Source organism: Hemiscyllium ocellatum, chromosome 3 (assembly GCF_020745735.1).
Source record: "Hemiscyllium ocellatum isolate sHemOce1 chromosome 3, sHemOce1.pat.X.cur, whole genome shotgun sequence".
Classification (NCBI taxonomy): Eukaryota; Metazoa; Chordata; class Chondrichthyes; order Orectolobiformes; family Hemiscylliidae; genus Hemiscyllium; species Hemiscyllium ocellatum.
The window spans coordinates 3,662,491-3,680,221 of record NC_083403.1 but is presented as its reverse complement, the minus strand read 5'-3'; the positions used below and the strand labels follow the sequence as shown (position 1 = coordinate 3,680,221).

General features: G+C 51.5%; 1 protein-coding gene across 6 annotated transcripts in view; it reads left to right on the top strand.

Moving 5' to 3' along the window:
- Positions 1-17,731, top strand: part of LOC132836138 (phosphofurin acidic cluster sorting protein 2-like) — a 481,204-nt gene that overhangs the window by 355,535 nt on the left and 107,938 nt on the right. For all 6 annotated transcript variants that reach the window (XR_009647339.1, XR_009647338.1, XM_060855477.1 and 3 more), the window contains 3 exons: positions 701-825; positions 3,064-3,196; positions 7,350-7,454. Coding sequence is in view for 4 of the 6 variants with exons in the window: in XM_060855477.1 (XP_060711460.1) it covers positions 701-825; positions 3,064-3,196; positions 7,350-7,454 (363 nt within the window). In the remaining 2 variants the exon portion in view is untranslated. The remainder of the gene's footprint in view (positions 1-700; positions 826-3,063; positions 3,197-7,349; positions 7,455-17,731) is intronic.

Below are 17,731 nucleotides of genomic sequence, written 5' to 3'. Positions count from 1 at the left end.
TACATCACCTCAGATTTCTCCACATTATTTTCCATCTACCAAGTTTTTGCCCACTCAGTTAGCCAGTTTCTACACCTCTATAGACTCTTTCTGTCATCCTCACCACCTGTCTTTGTGTCATCCTGAAACTTAGTGATAGTGCATTCACTTTCACCATCCAAATCATTAGTATCTATTGGAAATAATTGTGGCCCCAGCACTGGTCCCTGTGCCACTCCACTAGATACAGATTGCTATCCTGAAAATGCCCCCTTAGCCCAACTGTCTGTCTTCTGTTGGTTAGTTAATCCTCAATCCATGCTCATGTATATGATGGTGGGCATTTGTAATGGCATTGCCGTCGAATGTCAAGGGACAATAGTTAGCTTCTGTCTTGTTGGAGATGCCCGTTGCGTGGCTGGTGTCGATAATGGATAACAGAGCCTAAATTACACAGATTGTGATGAATGAAAGGACTGGTTCTCCACACTATGATTGATAACAGGGCTGGTGTTTCCCAGTGTATGATAGGTGGTTGAGACACTGTTTCCGAGAAGCCAGGAGAAGTCATTTTCCTCCTGCGTGTACACTTGGATGCAATTATGGGTGTTGTGCAGTTGTAGATGGTATGATCTATGTTACATGGATCATTGAAATAGTACCTGATGATAACCTACAGAAATTGCTTTGTTGATAATTTGTATTTGTGATTCCTCACTAGGATGTGGATGTGGAGGAGGAGGAGACGATAGCTGGAGACTGGAATAACTTGGAAGCATCTCTGGAGAAACTACCACCATTAGGGAAAATCACAAAAACCGAATCACAGGTTATTGTATCTCCTAGGTAATGAAATACAGTAATAACTCATCATGGAGAGAAGATCTTTCAGGACATCGTTAAGTAAACCTTAGGGAGACCGTTTCAGTCCTTTCAAAAAGATTCTCATATCACCAACACATCTACATTCCAGCTCATATAGGCACATAGGAGCAAGAAGAGTCAATTTGATCCTTCAACCCAGTTCCATCATTCAGTAAGATCATGACTGATGTGACTGTGGCCTCAGCTCTCTGTAGCAATTGAATCAGTTGTCTATTAAAAACCTATCAAATCTTACATGAATAAATTCAATGATCCAACCTCCAATGCTTTCCAGTAAAGTGAAGAGAATTCTACAAAATATCCCCACCCTCACCTGCTGCCTATATCCTCCAACCCCACCAAATCCACATATCCCCCACTCGTACCTACTCGCCATATCACTACCCTCACCTGCTGCCCATACCCCCCAGTCACCAATCCCCATATCCCCATCCTCACCTACTCCCCACATCCCCAACCTCACTCAATCCCCATATCCCCACCCTTACCTGCCCATTCACCAACTCTCCATATTCCCTATCCTCATTTCTGCTGTTTCCCATCCCCACTTACTCTCTATATTCTCCCAACCACACTTACTCCCCATATATCCCATCCTCAATTACATCCCCCAAACACACCTATTCCCTGTATCCCTCAAATCCCATCTACTCCTCATAATCCCAGCCTCACCTTATCCCCAAATCCCCATCCCACCTTCTCCCAATATCCCCAGAATCCCACCTCATCTTATATCCCCCAACAACACCTTATCCCCGAATCCCACCTCATCCCATATCCCCCAAATCTACCTTATCCCCCAACCCCACCTTATCCCCATATCCCTAATTCACATCCTCACTTTCTGTCCATTCTCCCCAATGTTATATACTCAGCTTCTCCACATATCCCCCACGTACCCATACGCCAGCAGAAACTCCTGTTGTTCCTTGAGGAACTGGCATGTGGGTTGACATCACTTGCGGAGAATATCATACAGTGTCTCCCATTGTCTACTTTTCCTCAACATCCTTACCCCAATTCTTCATTCCATATGTGAAAAGCTGATGAAAATCTTCACGATGTCTATCATAATTCTCCTTTTTATAAAGGTATCATATAATGTAACAGATTATTTTAGCAACAGCCCCCGAAGTTGCCTCTTTTTCAATATTGTGGTATCCAATATCGCCATCTTCATGTAGACAGGGAACTGTCTGTAATTTATATTGTTCATCAAATTGCTGATCTCATCTTGAATTTTTCTCAACATTCATTTAGGATGAGCACGACCCCACTGTGGGCCAGGTTAACTCTGAGCTCAGTGAGTTTTGCAGGCTGTTTCACAGGGTGTCACAGTGTGTGTGATAGAGCATTAGACAGACATAGAGCTCTGTCTATTCAATACATTCCTTGATGAAAGGTAGGGTTGGCAGGGGAGGGGAATGTCCAAACATTAATCAGTGGACCACATGTTGTTTTCTGTACCTTAGTATTCAGAGTGTGCACAGCCAGGTCAGCTTTTCACTGCCATTTTCCTGAGGGTGGACGTTTGGGAATGGCTAACCTTGGAGGGGACACTTGTGGGTAGGATAGATGCATAACTGAATTAGCAGCACAGAGGCTGCACGTTCACATAGCTATATGTTATTAACTCTGACTCGCTTGAAAAAATTAAGCCCTGGGATTTGGATATTGCTGACACAACCAGCATTAGTTACTCATCCTTAATTACCTTTCAACTGAATGGCTGGCTCAGCCATTTCTGAAGGCAGTCAAGTGTAAACCACATTGCTGTTGGTCTGGAGTCAGATAATGACAAACTTTCCTCCTCTGAATTCCAAATGACAATCGATGGTCGTTTCATGATCAGCATTACCAAGATAGTTTTAAATTCCAGGCTTATTAATAGAGTTGAAGCAGAGCCAACTGACCTGGTGGGATTTGAAACCATGCCACTCAGGTTTATGGGTCTCTGGATGACTAGTGCAGTGCCTGACCCACTGTCTCCCCCTACAGGGAAGCCCTGAAGCTTTAGCTTTAACAAGCAGAGTCCATCCCACGCTTGCATGAGATTTCCTGGGATAATTGCAAAATTTTCCCTTACAATTGGAAATTTCTGCAGCTGTGAGAACAACAAATGGAGGCTATTCTAAAAGTTTCCTTTATAGGGACAATTCCTGGGAACTACTGAAGTCATTCTTCTTATTTCCCATTCAGTAAGTCTGAAAGTAGACAGCTACGACGACCCAGGAGCACTTCATTGAAGGATCGGCACAACTCAAAGACACAAGGTGACAGAGCCAGCAGTTTCGACAGCGAGTGCTTGCCAGACTCCAGATTCAACACTCAGGTTAATCAGAATACCAGTTCTCTTTCCCACAACCCTACCACTTCCAATTTCATTCCAGTGCATGAAGTCCCTGGCTTCACTCAGTCATCACTCTACTGTGTTTCATCAGAGGAGGAGACCTTCATGTCAAGGTCTCACCTTCACACACGTCTTCAGACAGTGCGGCACTCCCACAGCACAGAGCCTCTGACAGTGTGGCAGTCCCTCAATACTGACCGTCTGACAGTGTGGCACTCATTCAGCATTGACCCTCAACAGTGCAGCACTCCCTCAGTACTGAGCCTCTGACAGTGCGGCACTCCCCCAGCACTGACCATATGACAGTGCGGCACTCCCTCAGTACTGACACTCTGACAGTGTGGCATTCCCTCAGCACTGAGCCTCTGACAGTGCAGCACTCCCTCAGTACTGACCCTCCGACAGTGCAGCACTCCTTCAGTACTAACCCTCTGACAGTGTGGCATTCCTTCAGTACTGACCCTCCGACAGTGCGGCACTCCCTCAGTACTGACCCTCTGACAGTGCAGCACTCCCTCAGTACTGACCCTCTGACAGTGCAACACTCCCTCATTACTGACCCTCTGACAGTGCAGCACTCCCTCATTACTGACCCTCTGACAGTGCGGCACTCCCTCAGTACTGACCCTCCGACATTGTGGCACTCCCTCAGCCCTGACCCTCTGTCAGTGCGGCACTCCCTCAGCACTGACCCTGTGACAGTGCAGTACTCCCTCAGTACTAACCCTCCGACGGTGCCGCACACCCTCAGTACTGACCCTCTGACAGTGCGGCACTCCCTCAGCACTGACCCTCTGACAGTGCGGCACTCCCTCAGTCCAGACCCTGTGATAGTGCTGCACTCCCTCAGTACTGACCCTCCGACAGTGCGGCACTCGCTCAGCACTGACCCTCTGACAGTGCGGCACTCGCTCAGCACTGACCCTCTGACAGTGCGGCACTCGCTCAGCACTGACCCTCTGACAGTGCGGCACTCCCTCAGTACTGACCCTCCCATAGTGCATCACTCCCTCAGTACTGACCCTCCGATAGTGCGTCACTCCCTCAGTACTGACCCTCTGACAGTGCGGCACTCCCTCAGTACTGACCCTCCGACAGTGCCGCACTCCCTTAGCACTGAGCCTCTGACAGTGTTTCACTCCCTCAATACTGAACCCTCTGACATTGCGGCACTCCCTCAAAACTGACCCTGTGACAATGCGGCGCTACCTTAGTACTGAGCCTCTGTCAGTGCGGCACTCCCTTAGTACTGAGCCTCTGTCAGTGCGGCACTCCTCAGCACTGAGCCTCTGACAGTGTGGCACTCCCTCAGTACTGACCCTCTGAAATTGCGGCACTCCCTCAGAACTGACCTCCGACAGTTCGACACTCCCTCACTACTAACCCTCTGACAGTGCAACACTCCCTCACTACTGACTCTCGACAGTGCAGTACTCCCTCAGTACTGACCATCGACAGTGCAGCACTCCCTCAGTACTGACCATCGACAGTGCAGCAATCCCACAGTACTGACCCTCTGACAGTGCAGCACTCCCTCACTACTGACCCTCGACAGTGCAGTACTCCCTCAGCACTGACCCTGTGATAGTGCGGTACTCCCTCAGTCCTGACCCTCGACAGAGCAGCACTCCCTCAGTACTAACCCTCTGACAGTGCTGCACTCCCTCAGTACTGACCCTCCGACAGTGTGGCACTCCCTCAGTACTGACCCTCCGACAGTGCAGCACTCCCTCAGTACTGACCCTCCGACAGTGCGGCACCCCCTCAGTACTGACACTCTGACAGTGCCCACTCCCTCAGTACTGACCCTTCGACAGTGCATCACTCCCTCAGTACTGACCCTCCGATAGTGCGTCACTCTCTGAGTACTGACCCTCTGACAGTGCAACACTCCCTCAGCACTGACCCTCCGACAGTGTGGCACTCCCTCAGTACTGACCCTCCGACAGAGCGGCACTCGCTCAGCACTGACCGTCCGACAGTGCGGCGGTCCCTCAGTACTGACCCTCCGATAGTGTGTCACTCCCTCAGTACTGACCCTCCGATAGTGCATCACTCCCTCAGTACTGAACCTCCGACAGTGCAGCTGTCCCTTGGTGCTGACCCTCCGATAGTGTGCCACTCCCTCAGTACTGACCCTCTGATAGTGCGTCACTCCCTCAGCACTGACCCTCCGACAGTGCGGCTCTCCCTCAGTACTGACCCTCCGATAGTGCGTCACTCCCTCAGTACTGACCCTCCGACATTGCGGCACTCCCTCAGCACTGACCCTCTGACAGTGCGGCACTCGCTCAGCACTGACCCTCTGACAGTGCGGCACTCCCTCAGCACTGACCCTCCGATAGTGCATCACTCCCTCAGTACTGACCCTCCGATAGTGCGTCACTCCCTCAGTACTGACCCTCTGACAGTGCTGCACTCCCTCAGTACTGACCCTCTGACAGTGCGGCTCTCCCTCAGTCCTGACCCTCTGACAGTGCGGCACTCCCTCAGTCCTGACTGCGTAGTGCATACGATCAACGATTCGAATCTAATGTAGGTGATGGGCTTTGCCTGGCCCTGAGTGACTTGCCATTTGTCACCTGAAGCCCTGAGATTGTCCAGTTCCTGCTGCATTTGGTCATGGACTGCATCGTACCTGAGGAAGTGAATAGATGTGTGACCATTCTTAGATAATATCCCGTTTGTTCACTTTCCTCTGCTCAGTACCTTATGGTCTATCAGTGTCATTTACAAATTATTGCAGAATATTCTTAATATAAAAATGTGATTTGACTAATATGAGATTAACTATTTTAGCAATGTGAAATTAGCCTTTCCATCCATTTGTTTCCAGTTTCAGTTGAATAGCACCAGTGGGAAATCGGAATTTGGCAATGCTGATGAAGTGTGATTGGATTGCAGCATTAACAAGTGCCTGGCATTTGTACCCGTATGTGACCAAGGCAGGTTTATTGCCCAGTTTCAGAGGCACTGAGAATAGAGCACGCCGAGATAACGTTGCTTATATTGGAGCACGGTTGTCTGGGTTTCCACTTGCCAAGGCCATAGAGAAGTATGAGGAAAGGCATCTGGAACACATACGCTTCTCATTCGAGGCATGGATTACAAAAGCAAGGAAGTCATGTAGGCGGTGAACTTTGGTGAGAGCACAGGTAGAGTACTGTGTGCAGTTCTGTTTGTCACACCACAGGAAGGATGGGATTGTACCGGAGGGAATCCAGACTGTACCTGGGCTAGCAAGTTCAAATTATGAGGAAAGGTTGCATAGACTTGATTGGTTTTCAATGGAGTGCAGGTCAGGCAGCATCTGAGGAGCAGGAGAATCGGCGTTTCAGGCATAAGCCTTTGTGAGGAATTCCTGATGAAGGGCTTATGCCTGAAACATCAATTCTCCTGCTCCTCGGATGCTGTCTGACTGGCTGTACTATTCCAGCACCACTCTCTCCACTCGGATTCTCCAGCATCTATAATCCTCACTTTCTACTACTTGTTTTTAATGGAGTAGAGAATGTGATGGGCTATCTGACTGTGATGTGTATGGTCTTGAGGGGCATGGACAGAGCAGATAAACTCAGCTGGACCACTCAGGTGAAGGATCAGTCTTGAGGGGATACAGGTTCAACGTGATGGACAGGAGATTTGGGGGGAATGTGAGGAAAACCATTTTGACTCAGAGGGTGGTGACGGTCTGGAATGTGTTGCCTGGGAGGGTGGTCGAGGTGAGTTGCCTCACATCCTTTAAAAAGTACCTGGATGAGCACTTGGGCATGACTTAACATTCAAGGCTGTGGGCCAAGTGCTGGGAAATGAGATGAGGTGGAAAGTGAGGGCTTCCCCACGTATTGCTGCAGACTCGGCAGGCTGAAGGATTTCTTCTGCACTGTACAATTCTGTAAAGATCAAAGATAAAGATCAGGCATCCCTTAATGACTTGGTGCACGAGAAAGTTGGAGAGTTGACTCCAAGTAGTCACTTCAGACTTTAATCAGCACCTTCTTCCTCCTATCGGGAAAAGAGAGAGCCCCAAATAAAAATGCTGTATTCCTTTTGTGTTTTCCACATATCAGGGAATAGGTAAATGTCTTTTTCTGTAACTGTGACTGATATTATGACTTACTCCTTTACTTGACAGGTCCCTCGGAAGTCGGTTTATGATCAACTGAACCAGATCCTAATTTCAGATGACCAGCTGCCAGAGAGTATTATCCTGGTGAACATTACAGACTGGCAGGGACAGGTAGGAGAACACTGTCAGAGAGAGGATCTCCCATAAAAACAGCAGTGTAGAGGATAAGGCTATTATTGTCAGACAGCAATGCGATAACCCAGGGATACAGGGGCGGTATCTGGGGAGCAGGCAAGGAGGTGAACTTCAGATCAGAGATCATCCATGATTGCACTGATGGCCAGAACAGGCATAACAGGATATGGTCTCCTGTGTTCATCGTTCGAGAGAGGATTGACAGGAGAGAGACTTTCCGAATGAATGGACAAAGAGAGAGAGAGAGAGCTCAGAGGCAGGGTCCAGGAGAATGGGACTCAGACATCATTCAGAGAGGGTCCAGGAACAGACTGAGAGAGAGAGAGATAGGTCAGAGAGATAGAGAGAAGGTCCAGGGGTATGGGACTGAGAAGGAGAGTTCATTCAGAGAGAGAGAGAGTCCGGGGGAACGGACTGAGAAGGAGAGCTCATTCAGAGAGAGAGGATCCAAGGGAATGGGACTGAGAGAGAGACAGCTCCTTCAGAAAATGAGAGAGTTCAGGGGAATGGGATTGAGAGACAGATCATTCAGAAAGAAAGGGTCCGGGGGATTGGGACTGAGAGAGAGCTCATTCAGAGAGAGAGGGTCCGGGGGAATAGGACTGAGAGAGAGAACTCATTCAGAGAGAGAGTGTCCGGGGGAATAGGACTGAGAGAGAGAACTCATTCAGAGAGAGTGGGTCCAGGGGAATGGGACTGAGAGGGAGAGCTCATTCAGAGAGAGAGGGTCCGGGGGAATAGGACTGAGAGAGAGCTCATTCAGAGAGAGAGTGTCCGGGGGAATGGGACTGAGAGAGAGCTCATTCAGAGAGTGAGGGCCCGGGGGATTGGGACTGAGAGAGAGAATCTGGTTTCCAGCTTCTGCAGTCATTGTTTTTACCTGAGAGAGAACCCATTCAGAGACAGAGGATCTGGGGAATGGGACTGAGAGAGAGAGAGCTCATTCAGAGAGAGAGGGTCCGGGGGAATGGGACTGAGTGAGAGCTCATTCAGAGAGAGAGGGTCCAGGGGAATGGGACTGAGTGAGAGCTCATTCAGAGAGAGAGGGTCCAGGGGAATGGGACTCAGAGAGAGCTCATTCAGAGAGAGAGGGTCCAGGGGAATGGGACTGAGTGAGAGCTCATTCAGAGAGAGAGGGTCCAGGGGAATGGGACTCAGAGAGAGCTCATTCAGAGAGAGACGATCTGGGGGATTGGGACTGAGAGAGAGAATCTGGTTTCCAGCTTCTGCAGTCATTGTTTTTACCTGAGAGAGAACCCATTCAGAGACAGAGGATCTGGGGAATGGGACTGAGAGAGAGAGAGCTCATTCAAGAGGGAGAATGGGCCCAGGGGATTGGGACTGAGAGAGAGCTCATTCAGAGAGAGAGGGTCCAAGGGAATGGGGCTGAGAGAGAGAGAGAGCTCATTCAGAGAGAGAGGGTCCGGGGGAATGGGACTGAGAGAGAGCTCATTCAGAGAGAGAGGGTCCGGGGGAATGGGACTGAGTGAGAGCTCATTCAGAGAGAGAGGGTCCAGGGGAATGGGACTGAGTGAGAGCTCATTCAGAGAGAGAGGGTCCAGGGGAATGGGACTCAGAGAGAGCTCATACAGAGAGAAAGTGTCCGGGGGAATGGGACTGAGAGAGAGCTCATTCAGAGAGAGAGGGTCCGGGGGAATGGGACTGAGAGAGAGCTCTTTCAGAGAGAGGGTCCGGGGGAATGGATCTGAGGGAGATCTCATTCAGAGAGAGAGGGTCCAGGGGAATGGGACTGAGAGAGAGCTCCTTCAGAGAGAGAGAGGGTCCAGGGGAATGGGACTGAGAGAGAGCTCCTTCAGAGAGAGAGAGGGTCTGGGGCAATGGGACTGAGAGAGAGAGCTCCATCAGAGGGAGAGGGTCCAGTTGAATGGGACTCAGAGAGAGCTCATTTAGAGAGAGAGAGGGGGTCTAGCAAAATAGTACTGAGAGAGAGCTCATTCAGAGAGAGAAGGTCCAGGGCAATGGGACTGAGAGAGAGCTCCTTCAGAGAGAGATATCCAGGGCAATGGGACTGAGAGAGAGCTCCTTCAGAGAGAGATATCCAGGGGAATGGGACTGAGAGAGAGCTCATTCAGAGAGAGAGAGTCCGGGGGACTGGGACTGAGGGAGGAAGCTCATTAGAGAGAGAGGGTCCAGGGGAATGGGACTGAGAGAGAGTTCATTCAGAGAGAGAGGGTCCAGGGGGATGGGACTGAGAGAGAGCTCCTTCAGAGAGAGATATCCAGGGGAATGGGACTGAGAGAGAGCTCATTCAGAGAGAGAGGGTCCGGGGAACTGGGACTGTGAGAGAGAACTCATTCAGAGAGAGAGGGTCCAGGGGAATGGGACTGAGAGAGACCTCCTTCAGAGAGAGAGGGTCCAGGGGAGTGGGACTGAGGGAGGAAGCTCATTAGAGAGAGAGGGTCCAGGGGAATGGGACTCAGAGAGAGAACTCATTCAGAGAGAGAGGGTCCAGGGGAATGGGACTGACGGAGGAAGCTAATTAGAGAGAGAGGGTCCAGGGGAATGGGACTGAGAGAGAGTTCATTCAGAGAGAGAGGGTCCAGGGAAATGGAACTGAGAGAGAGGTCATTCAGAGAGAGACGATCTGTGGGATTGTGACTGAGAGAGAGAATCTGGTTTCCAGCATCTGCAGTCATTGTTTCTACCCGAGAGAGAACCATTCAGAGACAGAGGATCCGGGGGAACGGAACTGAGAGAGAGAGAGCTCATTCAGAGGGAGAATGGGCCTGGGGGTTTGGGACTGAGAGAGAGCTCATTCAGAGAGAGAGAATCCAGGAAACTGGGACTGAGAGAGAGCTCATTCAGAGAGAGAGTGTCCAGCGGAATGGGACTGAGAGAGAGCTCATTCAGAGAGAGAGGGTCCAGGGGAATGGGACTGAGAGAGAGCTCATTCAGAGAGAGAGGGTCTCAGGGAATGGGACTGAGAGAGAGCTCCTTCAGAGAGAGACATCCAGGGGAATGGGACTCAGAGAGAGCTCATTTAGAGAGAGAGAGGGTCCAACAGAATAGGACTGAGAGAGCTCATTCAGAGAGAGAGAGGGTCCAGGGGAATGGGACTGTGAGAGAGCTCATTCAGAGAGAGAGGGTCCGGGGGAATGGGACTGTGAGAGAGCTCATTCAGAAATAGAGGGTCCAGGGAAATGGGACTGAGAGAGAGCTCATTCAGAAATAGAGGGTCCAGGGAAATGGGACTGAGGGAGGAAGCTCATTAGAGAGAGAGTGTCCAGGGGAATGGGACTGAGAGAGAGCTCATTCAGAGTGAGAGGGTCCAGGGGAATGGGACTGAGAGAGAGAACTCATTCAGAGAGAGAGGATCCGGGGGACTGGGACTGAGAGAGAGAGAGCTCCATCAGAGGGAGAGGTTCCAGAGGAATGGGACTGAGAGAGAGAACTCATTCAGAGAGAGGGGGTCCAGGGGAATGGGACTCAGAGAGTTCATTCAGAGAGAGAGGGTCCAGGGGAATGTGACTGAGGGAGGAAGCTCATTAGAGCGAGAGGGTCCAGGGGAATGGGACTGAGAGAGAGAGTGTCCAGGGGAATGGGACTGAGAGAGAGAGCTCATTCAGAGAGAGAGAGGATCTGGTGGAATTTGACTGAGAGAGAGAGCTCATTCAGAGAGAGGGTCCAGGGAAATGGGACTGAGAGAGAACTCATTCAGAGAGAGAGAGGGTCCAGGGAAATGGGACTGAGAGAGAGGTCATTCAGAGAGAGACGATCTGGGGGATTGGGACTGAGAGAGAGAATCTCGTTTCCAGCATCTGCAGTCATTGTTTCTACCTGAGAGAGAACCCATTCAGAGACAGAGGATCCGGGGGAATGGAACTGAGAGAGAGAGAGAGCTCATTCAGAGGGAGAATGGGCCCGGGGGTTTGGGACTGAGAGAGAGCTCATTCAGAGAGAGAGAGTCCAGGAAACTGGGACTGAGAGAGAGCTCATTCAGAGAGAGAGTGTCCAGAGGGCTGGGACTGAGAGAGAGAGAGCTCATTCAGAGAGAGAGAGTGTCCAGGGGAATGGGACTGAGAGAGAGAATTCATTCAGAGAGAGAGGGTCCGGGGGACTGGGACTGAGAGAGAGAGAGCTCCATCAGAGGGAGAGGTTCCGGAGGAATGGGACTCAGAGAGAGAACTCATTCAGAGAGAGAGGGTCCGGGGGAATGGGACTGTGAGAGAACTCATTCAGAGAGAGAGAGGGTCCAGGGGAATGGGACTGAGAGAGAGAGCTCATTCAGAAATACAGGGTCCAGGGGAATGGGACTGAGAGAGAACTCATTCACAGAGAGAGGGTCCAGGGAAATGGGACTGAGGGAGGAAGCTCATTAGAGAGAGAGGGTCCAGGGGAATGGGACTGAGAGAGAGAACTCATTCAGAGAGAGAGGGTCCGGGGGAATGGGACTGAGAGAGAGAGAGCTCCATCAGAGGGAGAGGTTCCAGAGGAATGGGACTCAGAGAGAGAACTCATTAGAGAGAGAGGGTCCAGGGGAATGTGACTGAGGGAGGAGGATCATTAGAGAGAGAGGGTCCAGGGGAATGTGACTGAGGGAGGAGGATCATTAGAGAGAGAGGGTCCAGGGGGCTGGGACTGAGAGAGAGAGAGCTCATTCAGAGAGAGAGAGGGTCCGGGGGAATGGGACTGAGAGAGAGCTCCTTCAGAGAGAGAGGGTCCGGAGGAATGGGACTGTGAGAGAACTCATTCAGAGAGAGAGAGGGTCCAGGGGAATGGGACTGAGAGAGAGAGCTCATTCAGAAATACAGGGTCCAGGGGAATGGGAATGAGAGAGAACTCATTCAGAGAGAGAGGGTCCAGGGAAATGGGACTGAGGGAGGAAGCTCATTAGAGAGAGAGGGTCCAGGGGAATGGGACTGAGAGAGAGCTCCTTCAGAGTGAGAGGGTCCAGGGGAATGGGACTGAGAGAGAGAACTCATTCAGAGAGAGAGGGTCCGGGGGACTGGGACTGAGGGAGAGAGAGCTCCATCAGAGGGAGAGGTTCCAGGGGAATGGGACTCAGAGAGAGAACTCATTCAGAGAGAGGGGGTCCAGGGGAATGTGACTGAGAGAGAGAGAGCTCCATCAGAGGGAGAGGTTCCAGAGGAATGGGACTGAGAGAGAGAACTCATTCAGAGAGAGGGGGTCCAGGGGAATGTGACTGAGGGAGGAGGATCATTAGAGAGAGAGGGTCCAGGGGCTGGGACTGAGAGAGAGAGAGCTCATTCAGAGAGAGAGAGGGTCCAGGGGAATGGGACTGAGAGAGAGCTCCTTCAGAGAGAGAGGGTCCAGGGGAATGGGACTGAGAGAGAATTCATTCAGAGAGAGAGAGGGTCCAGGGAAATGGGACTGAGAGAGAGGTCATTCAGAGAGAGACGATCTGGGGGATTGGGACTGAGAGAGAGAATCTGGTTTCCAGCATCTGCAGTCATTGTTTCTACCTGAGAGAGAACCCATTCAGAGACAGAGGATCCGGGAGAATGGAACTGAGAGAGAGAGAGCTCATTCAGAGGGAGAATGGGCCTGGGGGTTTGGGACTGAGAGAGAGCTCATTCAGAGAGAGAGAATCCAGGAAACTGGGACTGAGAGAGAGCTCATTCAGAGAGAGAGAATCCAGGAAACTGGGACTGAGAGAGAGCTCATTCAGAGAGAGAGTGTCCAGGGGGCTGGGACTGAGAGAGAGAGCTCATTCAGAGAGAGAGAGTGTCCAGGGGAATGGGACTGAGAGCGAGCTCATTCAGAGAGAGAGTGTCCAGGGGGCTGGGACTGAGAGAGAGAGAGCTCATTCAGAGAGAGAGAGGGTCCGGGGGAATGGGACTGAGAGAGAGCTCATTCAGAGAGAGAGAATCCAGGAAACTGGGACTGAGAGAGAGCTCATTCAGAGAGAGAGGGTCCAGGGGAATGGGACTGAGAGAGAGCTCATTCAGAGAGAGAGAGGGTCCGGGGGAATGGGACTGAGAGAGAGCTCCTTCAGAGAGAGAGGGTCCAGGGGAATGGGACTGTGAGAGAGCTCATTCAGAGAGAGAGAGGGTCCAGGGGAATGGGACTGAGAGAGAGAGCTCATTCAGAAATACAGGGTCCAGGGAAATGGGACTGAGAGAGAACTCATTCAGAGAGAGAGGGTCCGGGGAAATGGGACTGAGGGAGGAAGCTCATTAGAGAGAGAGGGTCCAGGGGAATGGGACTGAGAGAGAGAACTCATTCAGAGAGAGAGGGTCCGGGGGACTGGGACTGAGAGAGAGAGAGCTCCATCAGAGGGAGAGGTTCCAGAGGAATGGGACTCAGAGAGAGAACTCATTCAGAGAGAGGGGGTCCAGGGGAATGGGACTGAGAGAGTTCATTCAGAGAGAGAGGGTCCAGGGGAATGGGACTGAGAGAGTTCATTCAGAGAGAGAGGGTCCAGGGGAATGGGACTGAGGGAGGAAGCTCACTAGAGAGAGAGGGTCCAGGGGAATGGGACTGAGGGAGGAAGCTCATTAGAGAGAGAGTGTCCAGGAGAATGGGACTGAGAGAGAGTTCATTCAGAGAGAGAGGGTCCAGGGGAATGGGACTGAGAGAGAGCTCATTCAGAGAGAGAGTGTCCAGGAGAATGGGACTGAGAGAGAGCTCATTCAGAGAGAGAGGGTCCAGGGGAATGGGACTGAGAGAGAATTCATTCAGAGAGAGAGAGGGTCCAGGGAAATGGGACTGAGAGAGAGGTCATTCAGAGAGAGACGATCTGGGGGATTGGGACTGAGAGAGAGAATCTGGTTTCCAGCATCTGCAGTCATTGTTTCTACCTGAGAGAGAACCCATTCAGAGACAGAGGATCCGGGGGAATGGAACTGAGAGGGAGAGAGAGAGCTCATTCAGAGGGAGAATGGGCCCGGGGGTTTGGGACTGAGAGAGAGCTCATTCAGATAGAGAGAATCCAGGAAACTGGGACTGAGAGAGAGCTCATTCAGAGAGAGAGAGGGTCCAGGGGAATGGGACTGAGAGAGAGCTCATTCAGAGAGAGAGAATCCAGGAAACTGGGACTGAGAGAGAGCTCATTCAGAGAGAGAGAGTGTCCAGGGGGCTGGGACTGAGAGAGAGAGAGCTCATTCAGAGAGAGAGAGGGTCCAGGGAAATGGGACTGAGAGAGAGCTCATTCAGAGAGAGAGAATCCAGGAAACTGGGACTGAGAGAGAGAGCTCATTCAGAGAGAGAGTGTCCAGGGGAATGGGACTGAGAGAGAGAGCTCATTCAGAGAGAGAGGGTCCAGGGAAATGGGACTGAGAGAGAGGTCATTCAGAGAGAGACGATCTGGGGGATTGGGACTGAGAGAGAGAGTCTGGTTTCCAGCATCTGCAGTCATTGTTTCTACCTGAGAGAGAACCCATTCAGAGACAGAGGATCCGGGGGAATGGAACTGAGAGGGAGAGAGAGAGCTCATTCAGAGGGAGAATGGGCCCGGGGGTTTGGGACTGAGAGAGAGCTCATTCAGAGAGAGAGAGGGTCCAGGGGGCTGGGACTGAGAGAGAGAGAGCTCATTCAGAGAGAGAGAGGGTCCAGGGGAATGGGACTGAGAGAGAGCTCATTCAGAGACTGAGGGTCTAGGGGAATGGGACTGAGAGAGAGAGAGAGCTCATTCAGAGAGAGAGAGGGTCCGGGGGAATGGGACTGAGAGAGAGCTCCTTCAGAGAGAGACATCCAGGGGAATGGGACTCAGAGACAGCTCATTTAGAGACAGAGGGGGTCCAACAGAATAGGACTGAGAGAGAGCTCATTCAGAGAGAGAGAGAGAGTCCATGGGAATGGGACTGAGAGAGAGAGAGCTCATTCAGAAATAGATGGTCCAGGGAAATGTGACTGAGAGAGAACTCATTCAGAGAGAGCGGGTCCAGGAAATTGGGACCGAGAGAGAGCTCATTCAGAGAGAGAGGGTCCAGGGGGCTGGGACTGAGAGAGAGCTCATTCAGAGAGAGAGTGATCAGGGGACTGGAAATGAGAGAGAGCTCATTCAGAGGGAGAGAGTCCCGGGGAATGGGACTGAGAGAGAGAGCACGTTCAGAGAGAGTGTCCAGGGGAATGGGACTGAGAGAACTCATTCAGAGGGAGAGGGTCCTGGGGAATGGGACTGAGAGAGAGCTCATTCACAGAGAGCGAGGCTCCAGGTGTATGGGACTGAGAGAGAGAGCTCATTCAGAGAGAGAGAGATAGAGAGGATCTGGGGGAATTGGACTAAGAGAGAGCTCATTCAGAGAGTGAGGATCCAGGGGAATGGGACTGAGAGAGAGCTCATTCACAGAGAGAGGGTCCAGGGGAATGGGACTGAGAGAGAGAGAGAGAGAGTTCATTCAGAGAGAGAGGGTCCAGGGGAATGGGACTGAGAGAGAGCTCATTCAGAGAGAGAGGGTCCAGGGGAATGGGACTGAGAGAGAGAGAGAGAGAGCTCATTCAGAGAGAGAGGGTCCAGGGGAATGGGACTGAGAGAGAGTTCATTCAGAGAGAGAGGGTCCAGGGGAATGGGACTGAGAGAGAGAGCTCATTCAGAGAGAGAGTGTCCGGGGGACTGGGACTGAGAGAGAGAGAGAGAGCTCATTCAGAGAGAGAGGGTGCAGGGGAATGGGACTGCGAGAGAGAGCTCATTCAGAGAGAGAGGGTCCAGGGGAATGGGACTGAGAGAGAGTGCTCATTCAGGGAGAGAGTGTCCGGTGGAATGGGGCTCAGAGAGAGCTCATTCAGAGGGAGAGGTTCCAGGGGAATGGGACTGAGAGAGAGCTCATTCAGAGTGAGAGAGAGAGAGAGGGATAGGGTCCGGTGTATTGGGGCTCAGAGAGAGCTCCTTCAGAGAGAGAGGGTCCAGGGGAATGGGACTGAGAGAGAGCTCATTCAGACTGCGGGAGGGAGAGGGTCTGTGGAATGGAACTGAGAGAGAGCTCATTCAGAGAGAGAGAGCGTCCAGGGGAATTGGACTGAGAGGGAGAGGGTCCAGGGGAATGGGAATGAGGGAGGAGCTCATTCAGAGAGAAACGGTCCAGGGGAATGGGACTGAGAGAGAGAGCTCATTCAGAGAGAGAGGGCCCAGGGGAATTGGACTGAGAGAGAGAGAGCTCATTCACAGAGAGCGAGGCTCCAGGTGTATGGGACTGAGAGAGAGAGCTCATTCAGAGAGAGAGATAGAGAGGATCTGGGGGAATTGGACTGAGAGAGAGCTCATTCAGAGCGAGAGGGTCCAGGGGAATGGGACTGAGAGAGAGAGCTCATTCAGAGAGAGAAGATCCGGGGGAATGGGACTGAGAGAGAGCTCATTCAGGGAGAGAGGGTCCGGTGGAATGGGGCTCAGAGAGAGCGCATTCAGAGTGAGAGAGAGAGGAAGAGGGTCCGGTGTATTGGGGCTCAGAGAGAGCTCATTCAGAGAGAGAGGGTCCAGGGGAATGAGCCTGAGAGAGAGAGCTCATTCAGACAGAGGGAGGGAGAGGGTCTGGGGAATGGAACTGAGAGAGCGCTCATTCAGAGAGAGAGAGAGCGTCCAGGGGAATTGGACTGAGAGGGAGAGGGTCCAGGGGAATGGGACTGAGAGAGGGAGCTCATTCAGAGAGAGAGGATCCACGGGAATGGGACTGAGGGAGGGAGCTCATTCAGAGAGAGAGGGTCCAGGGGAATTGGACTGAGAGAGAGCTCATTCAGAGAGAGAGGGTCTGGGGAAATGGGACTGAGAGAACTCATTCAGAGAGAGGATCCACGGGAATGGGACTGAGAGAGAGCTCATTCAGAGAGAGAGGGTCTGGGGAAATGGGACTGAGGGAGGGAGCTCATTCAGAGAGAGAGGGTCCAGGGGAAATGGGACTGAGAGAGAGCTCATTCAGAGAGAGAGAAGATCCAGTGGAAAGGGACTGAGAGAGAGAGCTCATTCAGAGAGAGAGGATCCATATATTCCTGCGTGCATTTTTCAAATATCCATTTTTTCTTGAAGCTCTTTCAGTTACTTCTCAATATGCTGAACTTCACCAACAACTATTTAAACTTCAAATTCTCATCTTCATCTTCCTCATAACCTCACCCCTCCCATCTCTGTAACCTTCTCCAGCAATACCAACCTGAAATAGCAGAACTCCTTGAATTCTTACCTATTGTTCAGCCCTGACCTTAAGAGGTCGGCCCTTTGGCCCATCAGGTCCCCTGTGAAATTCAATGCAATCATGGCTGATCGCATATTCTTTGACTCCACTTTCTTGCCTTTTTCCCCATCACCCCTGATTCTGTTCCTGATTAAAAATCTATTAGGG